The sequence below is a fragment of the Polyergus mexicanus genome, unplaced genomic scaffold (assembly GCF_030449975.1).
Source record: "Polyergus mexicanus isolate NDT 795.1 unplaced genomic scaffold, iyPolMexi1.0 SCAF_22, whole genome shotgun sequence".
Taxonomy (NCBI): Eukaryota; Metazoa; Arthropoda; class Insecta; order Hymenoptera; family Formicidae; genus Polyergus; species Polyergus mexicanus.
Genome location: NW_027223342.1, coordinates 4,292,221 through 4,309,176, shown reverse-complemented (window position 1 = coordinate 4,309,176; position 16,956 = coordinate 4,292,221). Strand labels below are relative to the sequence as shown.

General features: G+C 38.3%; 1 protein-coding gene and 1 pseudogene across 1 annotated transcript; both read right to left on the bottom strand.

Annotated features, from left to right (window-relative positions):
- Nucleotides 1-503: 503 nt before the first annotated feature.
- Nucleotides 504-2,420, bottom strand: LOC138942491 (uncharacterized; annotated as a pseudogene).
- An 11,815-nt stretch (nucleotides 2,421-14,235) lies between these two features.
- Nucleotides 14,236-16,702, bottom strand: LOC138942490 (piggyBac transposable element-derived protein 4-like). The gene is made up of 4 exons (XM_070312727.1): nucleotides 16,249-16,702; nucleotides 15,529-15,864; nucleotides 15,179-15,299; nucleotides 14,236-14,311 (listed from the first exon to the last, which is right to left on the bottom strand). The coding sequence occupies exons 1-4, from the start codon at nucleotides 16,700-16,702 to the stop codon at nucleotides 14,236-14,238; spliced, it is 987 nt and encodes a 328-aa protein (XP_070168828.1).
- Between the last annotated feature and the right edge of the window lie 254 nt (nucleotides 16,703-16,956).

Here is a 16,956-nt window from a genome sequence, read left to right as displayed (position 1 = left end):
CAAGGCAATTTGCGGAAGCGATCGTCTAGGTAATATATGTCGAGTACTGGGCGCCAGGTTGTGCGTCCAAAATCCCCTAGACATATCTTTACCATATTTGTGGTTTTATTAAATTTTTCAATCCATCCTCTTCGCCAGTGGTTGTCTTCTTTTATTACGACGTCTTCGTCTTCCTTTATGTCTTGTGGCCAATAATGCAAATGTTTAGCCTTCCTCGGCATGTAAAAATTAAGCTCTTCTTGCAGTTCTTCCAAGTCCTTCTCGCTATTTTTAAGTTGCACCCAGAACAGCAATGGTGATAATATCCGTATAATCCTTACTTCCAGGCGTGAGCGAGTTAGGTGGCTTGTACTGATAGCCTTAATCTCCATGTTATTATATTCTATAAAAGAGCGGAATCCTGGTTTAATTAGCGGTTTCATGTTTGACATTAGTTAAGAAAAGGAAGCGGAGAAGGAAAGGACAATAATGGGGTCTTATATATATTTTTTTTTGTTTTTTTTTTATTCTCTGAGTTGCAATGTATAGCTTGGGTTCTGCTTGGTAGGGAGAGAAGGATAAACGCAGTCATGCTGTTTCTTAACTTCAGTATAAATGACCTGCTCAGGTTCATTTTTCTGAGGGTTAGGGCTCGGGATTGTGGGTTCTTTAACAGGAGGCGCCCGCTTTAAGTGCAATAACAGCTGAGTGAGAGAATCCTATATGGCCCCTATTAAATATATGGACCATCCATACACTGTGTGTAGAGCGTAGCCGTGTACTATTCTGTCCAATATCAGTTTAAAAATTCTTACACCCAAGTAAATTCCGATTATTCCAGCGCTAATATTCCCAAAAATTAAAAATTTATCCCAAAATTTCTGCCATGTGAAGATTGCAATTTTTTCCACAACGCTTTTATCTAACAAATTTGAAATGGAGCCACCTTGTATGGATGCGGATCTTCCCATTACTCTTCTCGCTATACTATTAAGTACCGTTCAGCTGGGAACACTATGTGATCTCTTAAGTCTTCCAGATCATTTTCAGTATATATTCCACTTGTGGCGAGTGCTCCTGGGCTTGTATATTTCCAAGTAGGTTTAGTTAAAGGTTTCATAATTGTAGGTGGCATAGTGTCAACCGGTCTGGGCGTGAGTTTATACCAAGAATCTCCTAAGAGGTACATGGCAGGAGCGAATGCGTTACATGCAGTTTGTATTCCTTGACGCAACAAAATGTGCGTCTGAAGTGTTAAAAAATATGTTTGATTTCCGCGCAGTACTGGTAATTGATCATAGCATTTGTCGGTTCGAGCTAGTCTTACTTCGACCGGTACACATTTGACTATGTGAATTACTTCTCCTGCCAACAATGCCATGTAACCGGGACCTTTCATTAAATGGTATGCGAAAATATCAGGTGATTGAGTAGCTATTGCCAGTGTGTTTTGCAGCAATTGTTGCTCAAGATTACATTGTTGTAGCAAAATATCCCGGTATAATTGATTTATTTGTGTGCGAATATGTTTCTCGACATATACGAATTTAGAGTTCATATACATAAAAATGTCGTAGCACGAGTTGATTTCTTAAAAATAGTAATGCCGGGCGTGGTCTCGAAAATAATTAATTTTGGATGTTCCGTACGCGTAAGCGTATACCCACAAGTTATATATTTTCCCTTGCTAATTAAAGCGAATAGGGTATTCTGTGTAGTCAGTGAATAAACTACCTGAGCCTGTTGGTTTATACTGTCAATGATTTTGTCGGCATATCCTTCATACAATATCCCGTAATTGGAAAACTTACAAGAATCCGCAGATACGGGATCCCAGAAGGTATCCCCTCCTTCTATATCAGAGCAATGAGTGGCGCTGAGTTCGCAGGCTACACCTGATCTAAATTGCACCTTATTAGTATTTATTCGCACATCGGCTACGTAATCTTGCAACGTTATTTTAACGCTGCCTAATACGATAACCTCAGCCCAAGTTCCATACGGATCGGAGTAAACGCTTTCGGAACATACTCCATCGTTATCTAAACGACCAGCTAATATTACGGGTCGAGTTGTGGTTTGATTAGGTTTGAGTCCAGTTATATAAGTATCAGATAATAGGAAAGTGCCGTAAGTGTGCATGCGTTGACATGCCTCTCGAGATAATTCTTGTACATATGCATATTTTCCATTAAATACGTCCATGGTGTGAGAAAACATCCCACATTTTTTAATTAAACGGTCGATCTCGACTTTGCATTGTATTACTTTTACTGATTCGAATTCATTGATTTGTAATAGCTGTATATAAACTCTACTGGAATTTACATGCTGTTGAGGAATATCATTAATAACGATAATGTTGTAAGATTAGCGGATGCCGAGCCACAGTCATATCCTATTATTTCATATGCTGATGGCAAGCTCGCTAATAGGATCATTATGACTATTCTTCTCGTTTCTCGATCCATCTGAAATTTTTAGTTCCAGATATTATTTAGATGGATATATATATATATATATACTTTGTTTTCGCGTGTGTGTGTGTGTGTGTGTGTGTGTGGTTTTTTTTTTACAAAGAAATTATTTATTTCTATTTGCTGTCAGTTGTTCATTAATTGCTTTGATGTGGGAGGTTCGCAAGCGATTGGGATGTACGATTCGACTATTTTTGTTTATTCTAATTTTTATGTTGTTTTTGTTTAGTATTTCCAATATTTCATGAGGCCCTGTGTAATGATCTCCGAATTTGCCTGGTTTCGGCCCTTTTCGTAAAAACACATGATTCCCAGGCTTGAAATTCTGAGGATTGACCCTTTTGACCTGCATTTTACTTCTATAACGTTTTTACGAGTGTTCCCTTGAATTGTATGGAGTTGTGTCACGAGATTTACTAAATATTCACCGTAATTTGCCATTTTATCTTCTGGAGCTAAAACCTCGTTCGAAGGAACTCTAGCTATTTTTCCGAAAATTAATTCATACGGTGTATGTTTTGTTGCTTCATGGACATTGGTATTATAATTAAACATTGCGAGGCTGATCCACCTATCCCACTGTTTTTGTTCGTTCGCATATTGTTTTAAATATTCTCCTAATGCGTGATGTGATCTTTCTAAAGACCCATTCAATTGCGGGTGGAAGGCTGTAGTGCGAAACTTGCGGATTTTAAATATTTTAGCGAGCTTTCTCATTAATTCGCTAATGAAGTTTCTTCCTTGATCCGTTAATATTACCTTTGGTGATCCAAACACACAAATAAAACGGTCCACGAAAGCTTCTGCGATTGTTTCAGAGGTTTGATTTTGCAACGGTATTCCCATGCAAAATTTAGTTAACTGATCTTGTAGTGTTAAGACGTATTCATTTCCTTTCTCTGTTTTAGGCAATGGGCCTACAATGTCCAGGGCTACTTTGTCAAAAGATGATCCAGGTGTGTCTGTAATTATCATAGGCTGTTTGATCTTAACACGAACGAGTTTTTTCAATTGACACTGCAAACATTGTTGTATATATTTTTGAACGTCGGATTTTAAATTTTCCCAATAATAATTATGTTTTATCCTGTTATATGTTTTTGAAACCCCACGATGTCCCCCGGTTGGTAAACAGTGCGTTTCGCCGATTATAATGGATCGTAAATCCTTCGGCGGATACTTAATTTGTCCATGGCAAACAATTATTTTGGCTGAGGTGTCCATGAATATTAGTTGTAGTTGTGACTTAATATTATTCCAGGGAATATTGTTAATAAATTCGGTTTTTGCTATACTGATTGTTTCTAATTTCAAGTTTTCTGTTATGCGTTGTAAATCCTTTAAAGTTTTGATGATGTGGTTGAGAATTACTATAGGGCCTTCCCGTTGAGCTTCACTAATGGGTAAGGTCATGTGGTAATGATTTTTATATTTTATGGCTTTAGCTTCGCCTAAGACAAGAGATCCTAGGCTCGGGAAATCGTTTCGTTCGAATAGTTTCTGCGAGCCAGAATCTAGCGGTTTTCCTTGTGTATCAACAAAATATGCCACGTTATCTTTTCGTAGAAATAATAATTCGCGAGAGTCAATAATGTTGTTTTTAATTAATCTATTTTCGGTAATCATAAGTTTTGCTTTCCTTGCTTTTAAATTTCGATTAATAACGTTTTCCTCGTCTCCTTCCTCATCTTCCTTTTCACTATCAAAATCTTTGTCTGGCGGATCATTTCTTTCTTCTATTTCTTCAATTTCTTCTTCATTACTATCCAATTCATTTGATATTTTATTTTATTCAGTATTTTGTTTTATTGTTTGACTTCTCGTTTGAATTTTATTCAGTGCAGGGCAATTATGAATTAGAGCCTTTTCGATAATCGGTGAATAATCTGGTTCGTTTAATTCTGCAGGTGTAAACGGAAAGGTATCCGTAGTATTATCAAATAAATGACCTTCCGGTATTATTTCTTCGGTTTCTTCGTTATCCGAAAGATATAAATAGAAGTCGTCGTCTTCTTCTTCTTCTCCTTCGCTATCAGATTTTTCTAATAATTCGGCAATTAGTTGTGCATCTTCAGGATCTTCTGGATTTAGCAATTTTCGATCCTTTATTATTTTACAATAAGTTTCTTCCAGATTTATAGGGTTTCTCGATAGAGCGTCTGCATTCACATTAGTTTTGCCAGCTTTGTATACTACATCATAATCGTACTCTGATAATTTTTACCTCCAACGGAGTATTCGCATATTAGCATCTTGCGCGTTTTTGAACCACATTAATGGTTTATGATCTGTGACAAGTGTAAATCTTCTTCCATATAAATACGGTCGAAAATGTTTAACGCAATAGATTATGGCCAATGCTTCCTTTTCGTACGTGTCGTATTTCAATTCATTGTCTGTGAGGGTTCTAGAGGCGTAAACGATCGGTCGGTCTTTGTTTATTTCTCCTTGAGAAAGTATTCTTCCTACGGCTATTCCGGAAGCATCGGTGGTTAAAATGAATGATTTAGAAAAATCAGGATATTGCAATACTGGTTCTTCACATAATTTCTGCTTTAAAATTTCGAATGATTCTTCTTGTTTAGATGTCCACTCAAAACGAGTATCGTTCTTTAATAAATTCGCTAGTGGTTTTGCTAATTTAGAGAAATTTGGTATAAATCGTCGATAATATCCGGCAAGGCCTAAAAATTGTTTAATATTTTTCGATGTTTTTGGTCTTGGAAAATGTTGTATTGCTTCTAATTTCTTCGGATCTGGTTTTACTCTGTCTCTGCCGATTACATGCCCTAGATATGTTACTTTGGTTTTTAAAAATTCACATTTATCAGGTTGTAATTTTAAATTAGCTTTACGAAGTCGCTCTATTAATGCGTTATATTTTCGTTCATGTTCTTCTAAAGAAGTAAATAACAATGTCATCCATGTAAACAAATAACTCCTCGCCTTGTAATCCTGTTAATACTAAGTCCATTAAGCGTTGAAAAGTTGCAGGAGCATTTTTTAATCCGAAGGGCATTCGGTCAAATTCGTAATGTCCGAATGGAGTGGTGAAAGCTGTTTTATGACTATCGGCAGGATCCATTTTTATTTGATGAAATCCGGACGCAAGATCACATATTGAGAAATATTGCGCTCCTCCTAACTGATCTAATATGTCGATAATATTTGGCAAAGGATAAGCATCTCCAATAGTTTTATCGTTTAAGGCACGGAAATCGAGAACCATTCTCCAACGCTTATTTCCTTTTGAATCTTCTTTCTTTGGCACTATCCATATAGGCGTATTGTATGGTGACTGCGAATGTTTTACTATATCTCCTTCCAGGAGTTCTTCTACCTGCTTATTTATTTCTTCCTTATGTATTTGCGGAAATCTGTATTGACGAGTATTAATTGGGTGATCATCTGTAGTTGGTATTTGATGTTGTATTACATGAGTCGCGGTTAATTTTTCTCCAGGAATATGAAATCGATTTTGTCTGTTTGTTATTAATTTTATCACGTTTTCTTGTTCTTTTTTATTCAAGTGTTCTAATCGCAATAAATCTATAATTTGTGTAAATTTATCTTCTTTCGTTTCTTCGGATATTATTAAACAATTATGCAGATCAGAAATGGCGATATTATTTTGTTGCTTCCTTTTAATTTTTTATTTATGTTTTTGCATGAATTTATCTACAATTTCTTGAGATTTATGCAATAACGCTGTTGAAATTTTCGAAGACGGTTTATTTTTACATTTGATATTTCGATTATTTTCAATATCTAAATCTTTAATATTTAATTTATATTTTTGTGCCTTTTCAAGAAGGTCTTTTATTGTGACATGAGAGGATTTTTTATTATTATCATTATTTTCCGATGTTAATCCAATTCTTGGAAACCTAATATCCATTAAGGTATGAAAATTTTCCCTTTCTTCGGGATTAGATTGTGTCGGGTTGCGTAATGAGGTTTGGTAATTTCCCTCCTCGCAATCGACGGAGCTAGAATTTTCTGTCGAGGTTTGGAAACTTCCCTCCGGTATTCTAGAATTAATTTTTTCTGGAGACGTTTAGTAACTTCCCCTCCAATGGTTGGGTTATTAAGTTTTTCAGAAGAGGTTTGGTAATTTCCCTCCTCACAATTAACGGAGCTAGAATTTTCTGTCGAGGTTTGGAAACTTTCCTCCGAAATTCTAGAATTAATTTTTTCTGGAGAGGTTTGGTAACTTCCCCCTCCAATGGTTGGGTTATTAAGTTTTTCAGAAAAGGTTTGGTAATTTCCCTCCTCACAATTAACGGAGCTAGAATTTTCTGTCGAGGTTTGGAAACTTCTCTCAGAAATTCTAGAATTAATTCTTTCTGAAGAGGTTTGGTAACTTCCCCCTCCAATGGTTGGGTTATTAAGTTTTTCAGAAGAGGTTTGGTAATTTCCCTCCTCACAATTAACGGAGCTAGAGTTTTCTGTCGAGGTTTGGAAACTTCTCTCCAAAATTCTAGAATTAATTTTTTTTGGAGAGGTTTGGTAACTTCCCCCTCCAATGCACAGTGGGCCAGGAGACCAGGAAAAGTGGCCAAAAGTCAAGATTTTGTCGGATTTTCATAAAACTTAATATATGGAGGTTTTTGAGGTTGCTAATAACGAATATGATATCATAATCTAAAAATTCAAAATGGCGGATCCAATATGGCGACTGAAATTCGTAAAAATTGGTCAATTTCAATAAAACTGAATATATGGAGGTTTTTGAGGTTGCTAATAACGAATATGATATCATAATCTAAAAATTCAAAATGGCGGATTCAATATGGCGACTGAAATTCATAAATATTGATCAATTTCAATGAAACTGGATATATGGGGGTGTTTGAGGTCGCTGATAGCGAATATGATATAAAAAATTCAAAATTCAAATTTCCGAAATTAACCACTCGCTATTTTGTTGCTCGAATCTCTCTTTCATTCTATTAGCGGCTTTGTATTTAATATTACGTTTTGCGAAAAGTGTTTCAATAGCTTTCCTCAATCGAGCCAGATCATCAGGTCTCACCTCCTTAATATTAAATTCTTTTTCGCCAAAATATATTGTATACCCAAATCTATTTGACGGAAATTTGAAATTTGTTGTAGAATTTCTTTTTTGGTGAATGTGGACATTTTTACAAATGATCTGTGTAACGGCAGGGCCGTTACTACGGCAAAATATATATATGTATGTACCATAACATGTCTGCCTCGCTTACTCGACCCTACCCTACCTATCCCGCCCGCACAACCACCGCGCACGCTCTCTCGCTCGCACACGCATCGTCCCGCTCACACTAGGCGCGTTATCTCGCTGGGCATGCGCTCTCGCTCTCGACTCGCCTTATCTCGCTCACGGTTCCCCACGCGGAATCGACCCCACTCCCGGGCCGACAATATAGTGGGAGGCCCCGGCCGGGTATATAAGCCCGGCCGACCGAGACATCGGGACCAGATCCTGTCCCGACATCCAGCTCCCGACACCGACCTGACCAGTACCTACTACCTCCTCGGGCTAAGGTTTCACTTAGCCCTGTCGGGTTTCGCCGACTCCTGTCACCGCTCCTCGGGCTAAGGTTTCTCTTAGCCCTGTCGGGTTTCGCCGACTCCTGTCACCGCTCCTCGGGCTAAGGTTTCTCTTAGCCCTGTCGGGTTTCGCCGACTCCTGTCACCGCTCCTCGGGCTAAGGTTTCTCTTAGCCTTGTCGGGTTTCGCCGGCTCCTGTCACCGCTCCTCGGGCTAAGGTTTCTCTTAGCCCTATCGGGTTTCGCCGGCTCCTAGCACCTACCCGGGCTGAGGTTTCGCTCAGCCCTACCGGGTTTCGCCGGTTTCCGTTGCCAAGGCCGGACCCGACGTGACACTCGGGCCTGTCGGCAATACCCACCTACCTAGCCTAACCGTAGTAATAAGCCACCTGTAGATATTGCGTCGTAGCCTTAAGACCGTTAGCCGTAAGTCCGCTAGTTCTAACCGCGTCGTAGTAAAAGCCTGTTAATAATAAGTCCGCTAGAAATAAGCCTGCTAGTTATAACCGCGCCGTAATCTTAAGCTCGTCTGTAAATAAAGCCGCACTATCGCGATTAAGCCGCGTTTCTCGCCGCGTACCGCTTTGCACGCCCGCGCCTGACACCAGCTTTCTGCCGACCGCACGCTGACCAACATCGCCTGGCCCTGCATGTTACTTTGTACATATCTTTATTTAAATAAACTATTTTTTCTACTTATATTGTGTTTCGTAAGCTTGAGTCTCCCCTCCTCTCGAACCCGGACACCGACGAGCCGATCCGAGCGTCGAGCGAGGTGACCGCGTTACATCTGTATGTCTAAAGTAGAGATAGAGGAAGAAATAAATAAACAGACAAAAACAGAAAGAGAAAGTAGTCGAATCATATATTTAAGAACCGCTAACTATAAGAGATATTCGCTTTTTAATAACCTCAATCAAATAAATTTTATTTTTCATTCAAATCTTCAATCCTTCAAAGTTCCAAATCTTAAAATTTTGAAATAACCAGTTTATTCCTCAGTCAAACATATAGTATATATTATACATTTGATGTTATTTTACTTACGAGTTTAGACTCCACTCAATCGCCACCTTGCGGCCAACTCGAGCATTATCGAATCGTAATATATAGTTAATACATTTTGGCGAAAAAGAATATTAAGTATGTGAGACCTGATAATCTGACTCGATTGAGGAAAACTGTTGTAACACTTTTAATAAAACATAATATATATTTATTAATACTCTTGTTGGCATGCGATGACGGAAATGCAGTGTATTATGCGGACTTAATAACGTGTATATAAATCTATCTCTCCCTCTCTTTGGAAAGACTGCAATAATTATAGTACAGATATGATAATGTTTAATGAGTCCATTTTTCTGGTTATCACAATATATTTGTTTATATTAGCAAAATAATATAATGTTCATTTGCAAAATATATATTACATACTATTCAACAATTCTGAACTAAACTGTATTTTTAACATCGATATTGGTTATGGTACACAATGCGCACAAACCAATTTTTTACATCTTGCATGCGCGCACAGTCTCAAATTATTATAAAATTCTTCAAATTATGCAAAAACGGGCAAAAGTGGGCGCCATATTCTTAAAGTACATACTCAAAAGAATTCAATGGTACCTTATTAATATCGATAACTAGCGGAGCCTAAAGGAGCCACGATTTGAAAGTATGCGCGAACCATCGAAATTCAATAATATATGAGAATAAAGTTACGCCATTTTTTAATTTTTGCATTATTTACTTTGTGCTCTATTATAATGATTTGTCTATATATAATAATGGATGAAAAATAATAAAAGATTTTTTATTTGCTGAAATACAACAGTACTAATCAAATATTTGGAAAGTAAAATCTTTGATTGCATATATGATTTTGAAAATTTAAGTTGTTGTCAAATGAAAAGCAGCCGATCAAATCGAGTGAAATTTTCAAAATAACTACTTTAGACTATCAAGATTACGACAGGACATTTGCCTGACCTCATCTCTAAAGTCGACTTTTGGCCACTTTTCCTGGTCTCCTGGCCCACTGTGCGCGCCTGTAATCCACGCAAAATCCCAATAACTTATAGAGCGGTACGCAAAAATTAAAATATCCATTCGTGTTAGTATGCGCATCCCAGCCGGCGTTCCTCATAATTATGGTTCTATCGGATGATATCGTTACACAGTTCTTGAGTGTGCTGGTTATTCCCACATTTCTGCTACGATCAATCTCCACACCGTCGAGTTCGTATCGAATCTCATCGAACATGAACGCGACGCAATTATTTCCCAGTACCACATCAATCCCTTCAGCTGATTTGTTTATCTTTAGTTTTCCCTCGATGTATAGAAAACTCTCATACGGCAACGTATACAGATCCTGTTGTTGTATGGGTATTCGTATCTCATCGCTATGCTCAAACGTCGTATTGGCGCATGGGTTGTACGTGTGAGTCTCGATCTTGACGATACGATCGTTAAAGACCGGCTCGCCTTCGATGTTAAAGATATCGGTCATGTTTTCTCAGATATTTCGCACCGCGAAACCCAAAGATTGCTAAAATTCAACGTTCGATGCGTTGAGTTTCTTTTTCTTGGTGCAACCGGATAATTGGATATTAGCGAATGTTGACGTTGTTGTTGTTGTTGTCGCATTATCTCTCGCGTCTTTCGCTCTGCTCAGCACAAGCATCTCATGTATCGCTAATTTTGTCGCCGTCGTACGTGCAATCTGATGGTGATCTCTTCTCCTCGAAAATCGAGCAATCGTCCGTCTTGATCCGCAACGCGTATCGTTAGATCCGTAATGCTCCGCGCGATGATCGGCAGGTGAATGATCTGCGCCGGCGTTTCCGATATCTTATATCCTGGCGGCACGCTCGGTGAAAATTGTTATAGCCCGAGAAGGCTATATACGAATTATTAGATACATATTATTTTAAAGAGATATTATTTTATACAATAAGATATTGCTCAACGTGTAACGCGAATACAGATCACGTTACGAACGTTGACCGAACGAAGCGCTGACAACGCGAGCCACGCGCGAAGCCCAAGCGACCGCGCAATCACCCATTACGAAAACGCGGAAACCAAGGCACGCGGAATAAGGATGTTGCGAAAATGCAACGTAGAAGTCCTACCGAAAAGCAGAAAGGAAATTGCGAAAATGCAAGCAAAGAAGTCCTACTTAGAACTCCTTAGCTTGCATCCGGATCTTGCCGCAAAATCGAGCGACACGACGCATGGTCTTGTCGCTAAACGATCCCCTCCTGGGAAACCAAGGGGAGTTAATAAAAAGGCCCACCGCTAACGAACGGCGGGCAGTCTTTACCATAAATATTACGCGGGCAGTCTTGATCATTAATTAATATTACGCGGGCAATCTTTATTCCTTTACGCGAGTAATATCTCTAACAACCGCGAGTGTCAAAACGAATATCAATAATTATTATAATATTAAATAGCCACGCAGTCGGCAGAAATATACACGAAGAAGCGAGAGGCGAGTCTCGAGACCGAAACTCGACTCTAGACACGCGCACGTTAAGATAACCGTTATCGTGATACGCGACGTGAGCGAAAGTGCGGGAACATTGTAAATAAACCAAACCACAAATAAATCTGATATTAATCTATTTATTTAATGTGGAAAGTGTCCGAATTATTTAAATAAAGTTCTCAGGCGGAGCCCGAATTCCCAAATTCCTTCCGGCAAACGATCCCAACTACCGTGCCTCTCCGGAGGCACAACAAAATTCATGTATCGTATGAACGCGTTTGCCATTGCATACGCACCAGCGGTCACGTTACACTCTACGCGGATAATGTTTACGCTGATGATATTAATCGGTATGTCCGATTGATGCCATTGTCCCGGCTGCAATATACGCTTCGACGAGAATCCCAGCAGCGATCCAATGTTGTTGGGTTTGTTAAAGTTTACTTTGAATGCGCACTTGATCCCGCTATTCATCGTATTGTAATTAGCACGGAGCACTATCGGATATTCTACAGCCTCGTCTTCGTCACCGTTCGCTCGAACGGTCTCCTCTTGCGATATCACCGTGATATCACCGCGTTTGTCGACACGATTGCCGGAGCGAACTACGCGTCGCGGGCGTTTCCGTGAAATTGCACGTTTCAAAAACTCGTGTATTGCGTGTCTCTCGTACGATCCCTCGGGAATCGTTATTTCCGTGTTATCCTCATCGAAATAAAATTTATTATTCGAGGAATTCACGTTCGATATCGTATGATAAGTCTCAAAATTTGTTAGACCGAGCTCGTAATCACCGTCGCTCAAATCTATGGCTGGAAGGTAGTGTGCCGCGAGAACGATGTGCGTTCGCTGCCACGGTTGATTGTAATTTTCGTAACAGCGCCGATATTGTTGAACCTCTAAATCCGCTTTTATATGTTCCGGAAGCTTGTCCTACAGGTAGTGGACGTGATCGCCGCACATTCGCAGCAGAACAACTTTCGGTACAAATTGTAACTGTTCGGCGCTCAAATCGCAAATATCGGAAGGTCTCGACAGTAGGACGAACATTTTTGTTACTGAGCGATTCGCGGTTCCGCGCACCTATAAATAGGCGTTCGATCCAGCGTTCCTCAGTCGATAGTGTGAAAATGAGATTCGTGCGACAACCTTTGGCGATACGCGTGACGAATTGCGACGACAGATTACGATTGATGGGGGGCAACGCGGAGATGCGCAAGCATGGTACGATGCTACCGACTACTATACGCGCGATCGTTTGCGGCCCCTCGAATTGCGGTAAAACCAACGTTCTGATAAGCCTGCTGGAAAGTCCGCACGGTGTACGTTTCGAAAACGTGTACGTGTACTCAAAGTCGTTGCAACAACCGAAATATCGATATCTGGAGAATTTGCTGACATCGATCGATGAAATCGGCTACTTCACGTTCTCTAACAACAGTGACGTCATTCCGCCGAGCGAGGCGCGTCCAAACTCGATTTTCGTGTTCGATGACGTGGCATGCAATAAGCAAGATGCTGTGAGAGAGTACTTTTCAATGGGCCGGCACTCGAGCGTCGACTGCTTTTATCTCTGTCAGACGTACGCGAGAATACCTAAACATCTGATACGCGACAACGCGAACTTGCTGATCCTGTTCAAACAGGATGGTACCAACCTGAAACACATGTACAACGATAACGTGAATACCGATATGCCGTACGATGAATTTTGCGCGTTGTGTCGCGATTGTTGGCAGTGCAAGTACAGATTCGTAGTGATAGACAAGGTCTCAACGATGGTCGATACAGAAAAGGATTCAACGTGTTCGCGATACCGCAAAACGATTAGTCCTTGCCGATACTTCGTCGGAGGTGAAATGTAAGAGAGACAGAGAGAGATTGACATTTTTGCTTTTCCGCGATGGCTGCAATCGATAAGAGCGAGGATATTCGTGAGCGCGAGAAGATTGCGAGGGCAATTGTGAAAACTAGTGAATCGACTGGAGAAGAAATGAAAACGTTGAAAGCGACAGTGCAGGACGAACTAGGAGAAAATTTCAAAGTTACGGAATCACCGCAGATGAAGCCCAAAATAAAAATTATCAATGTCAGCGTAGAAGGAATGAGATTGGATGATGATGACTTAATAACTACAATCAAGAAACAGAATAGAATTGATGCAATAAATGATGGATTCCAAATGCGAATAGTGAAGAAAATAGTTAAAGAAAAAAGAAATGATAATAATCAACTTAGAAGAAAAGAAAAAGAAGAAGGTTCGATAATAATTGAAGTAGATGAAGAAACGCATGAATTGATGTTGAAAAAAGAGAAACTAAATGTAGGATGGAGAAAATGTCCTATATTCAATCACATTAATGTTAAAAGATGCTTTAAATGCTGGGGATACTATCATATTGCAAAAAATTGTACGCGAGATGAAACATGCCACAAATGTGCGGGAAATCATAAAGTGATTGAATGTACGGCAACAAAGAAAAAATGTGTAAATTGTATGTTTAAAATTCGAACATACAACCTGAAGATAAGTGATGAACACGACGCCCTTAGCCCAGAATGTCCAACATTTAAAAGGGCGATACAGGAGGAGAAGAGGAGAGCCGGCTGGGAAGATGCGAAATAGCAACTCCAGAAGGAAGCGGAAATAATATTGTGTACAAACGCGCAAAGTTTGATGGCGCATAAAGATGAGATACAACATCAGATTATGAAGAAAGTAAATCCGGCATTCATAGCGTTATCAGAGACAAGATTGACTGCTGAAATTGAAGACAGTGAAGTGAACGTACCAGGTTATAGTATAATTAGATGTGATGCTGAAAATAGAAATACAGGAGAGGTTGTTTTATATATAAGGGATGATGTTAAATATGAAATAGTATTAGTAAAAAAATTAGAATCGAATTGTTGGTGTGCTGTAATTGAGGTGAAAGAAAAATCGTATAGAGGAATAATAATGGTAATATATCATTCACCGAGTGCATCGCATGGTGATTTCGTGAGATTTCTAATAATAGAATATTTTAAATTTCTAATAATAGAAGAGTTAATAATACGGGGAGAATGTATGGTAATAGGAGATTTTAATATAGATATATTATGTTAGATTCGTTTTATACAAGAAAGTTACAAACGACAATGTTGAGCTTAGGCATAAAATAATGTGTAAATAAACCGACGAGAATTACGAAAGATAGTAAAACAATTATAGATTTAATTTTTGCTAATAATAAAATAGAAATGCAGATAATGCATGAACCTAAAATAACGGACCATGCGTGGCTAAAAGTTGAACTGAATGCGAATAAATTTGATAATAAATACAGAAAACTTAGTGTTAGGAATTATAGAGAGTTTAACCCATTTGCATCATCGCTCTACTTAGGCCGCCGCGCCTGAACATCAGAGCCGAACGACAGACAACTGTCGCGTATCACCGCGCGCTGTTGGGCATATGGGTGTGAAACCGACGTTGAGAAAAATTTATGAATTTTGTCAAAAACAGTGTCTAAAACAATTAATACGCAATAGTTTACATCAAACATTTTATTTTATTTTTTTTTAACAGAAACGGAGAAACAAATATTTTTTTATAAATGAAATAAAATTATTTATAATACAACGAAAATTTAATTAAATTACTTTTCGTGATATTCTTTGAAATGATCAATACATAATGCTACCTTACAAATATGGCATTGAAAGATTGTCTCTCTTCGAATAGACTTAGATAAGCATGCAACGCATCGTTTTGACGTTTTATTACCCTTTGCCAAGGTTTGAGGTATCCGTATAGGAAAATGCCTGCCAGTATATCGCGATATAGAATCATTGATAGGTGCGTTATTTATTTTTATATTGGGCAAATATTTGTTAATAATTTCTTCAGCTAATAGCTGTTTATAAACATGAAATGACCGATCTTTTTTATGACTTTTAAAAATTACATAACTGTTTAGCAACATCATGTCGACAAAATAAAAAAATATTTTCTTATAGGCTTTTTTATTTCTTCGCATGGTGTGAAATTTACTTAGCATTTGGTCGCCTACATCAACTCCACTCATATACTGATTATAATCTTGTACTGCGGTTGGTTTTAAACATTTTTGTCCGGTATATCGGTTTATTTTTCCAGTTTCAGCAAATTCTAAGCCATGCATAGTCGTTAGTAAAACGACATCTTTCTTATCTTTCCATTTTATTGCCGCCATCTCTCTTGTAGAAAACACAATAGCTTCTCCCCTTTGCAATTGTTGTGATTTGAATTCCTGAGGCATTTCTTTCCTATTAATTCTCGCGGTTCCACATACATTCGTTTTCATACTGTATAATTCTCGATATAAGATCGGTGAACTGTACCAATTATCTATAAATAAGCAGTATCCTTTGTTCAATAACTGACTTTCTTTCAATAAATTCATTACGACGTTTCTACTAGCAGATCCAGTAACGGTTTTATCTTTTCCTACATATATTTTAAAATTATGTATGTATCTCGATTGCGAATCACACAGTTTGTAAAACTTTATGCCAAATCTCGCTCGTTTTGTTCTAATAAATTGTATATAATGCAAGCGACTTCTACATGACATTAATGACTCATCAATCGAAATGTTTTTATTTGGTACATACATGCGGATGAAAGTATTTTTTACTATTTCAGAAACTTCTCGAATTTTTACAAGTGGGTCCTTAGATTTAATAATACTAGAAAAATGTAAATTGTTGGCGATTGACGTAAATCGGGTACGGGTCATAATATTTTTAAAATATGGTGTTTCTAAGCTTTTATCGGTACTCCAATAGCTCTGAATCGTGGGCTTACAAACTAAGCTCATTAGAATGTTTACAGCAATAAATATTTTTAGTTCATCGTCTGCAAGAGGTATAAAATTTTCATCGGTTGCACCATATTTATTTGTTTCTGTAATTACTTTTGTAACTAATTCTTGGTTAAAGAATAATTCAAAGATTTCCCTTCTTGACCGATTTTGTGTATCTACGGTTGCACCAACAACACTAGAAAAACCGTGTATAGTGGGCGTATGATTCTCGGCTTTCCACACGAAACCTTCATTTGTAAAATTGCCGCACTGTTCAACTTCATCACTTGAGCTGTCATCACTTGATGAAATCCTACGGACACGTTTTCGAGTAGGTCCAATATCAGTACTTGAATCCGAATCAAGACTTTCAAAATCCATTGGGGCAACTATATTTTAGTTTAAATAATAAAATTAGATGGTTTTTTAAACTTGGACTTGTTAAACTTAAATACTCACGAAAGATTCTCAGGAATCAACAGATTATCGCGAAAAAGGAAAACTTGTTTACAATAAACTGATGTACGTATAGAATAAACCTATAAAATGCTATCACAAGCGATTAATATGGTCTGCCACATCTAAAGAGTACTTAGCAACTGACAATAAGAAACAGTCGCGGGTTCGCGGATTAT

Bases quoted from the DNA above. Each gene is read 5' to 3' on its own strand.
- LOC138942490 (XM_070312727.1), bottom strand. From the start codon at position 16,702: ATGGATTTTGAAAGTCTTGATTCGGATTCAAGTACTGATATTGGACCT. The intron at 15,865-16,248 runs GTACCCGATTTA...GCTTATTTATAG, and splicing joins TTTTAAAAATATTATGACCC to ATAATTGGTACAGTTCACCG. The intron at 15,300-15,528 runs GTAAATTTCACA...ATATACTGGCAG, and splicing joins TGTAGGCGACCAAATGCTAA to GCATTTTCCTATACGGATAC.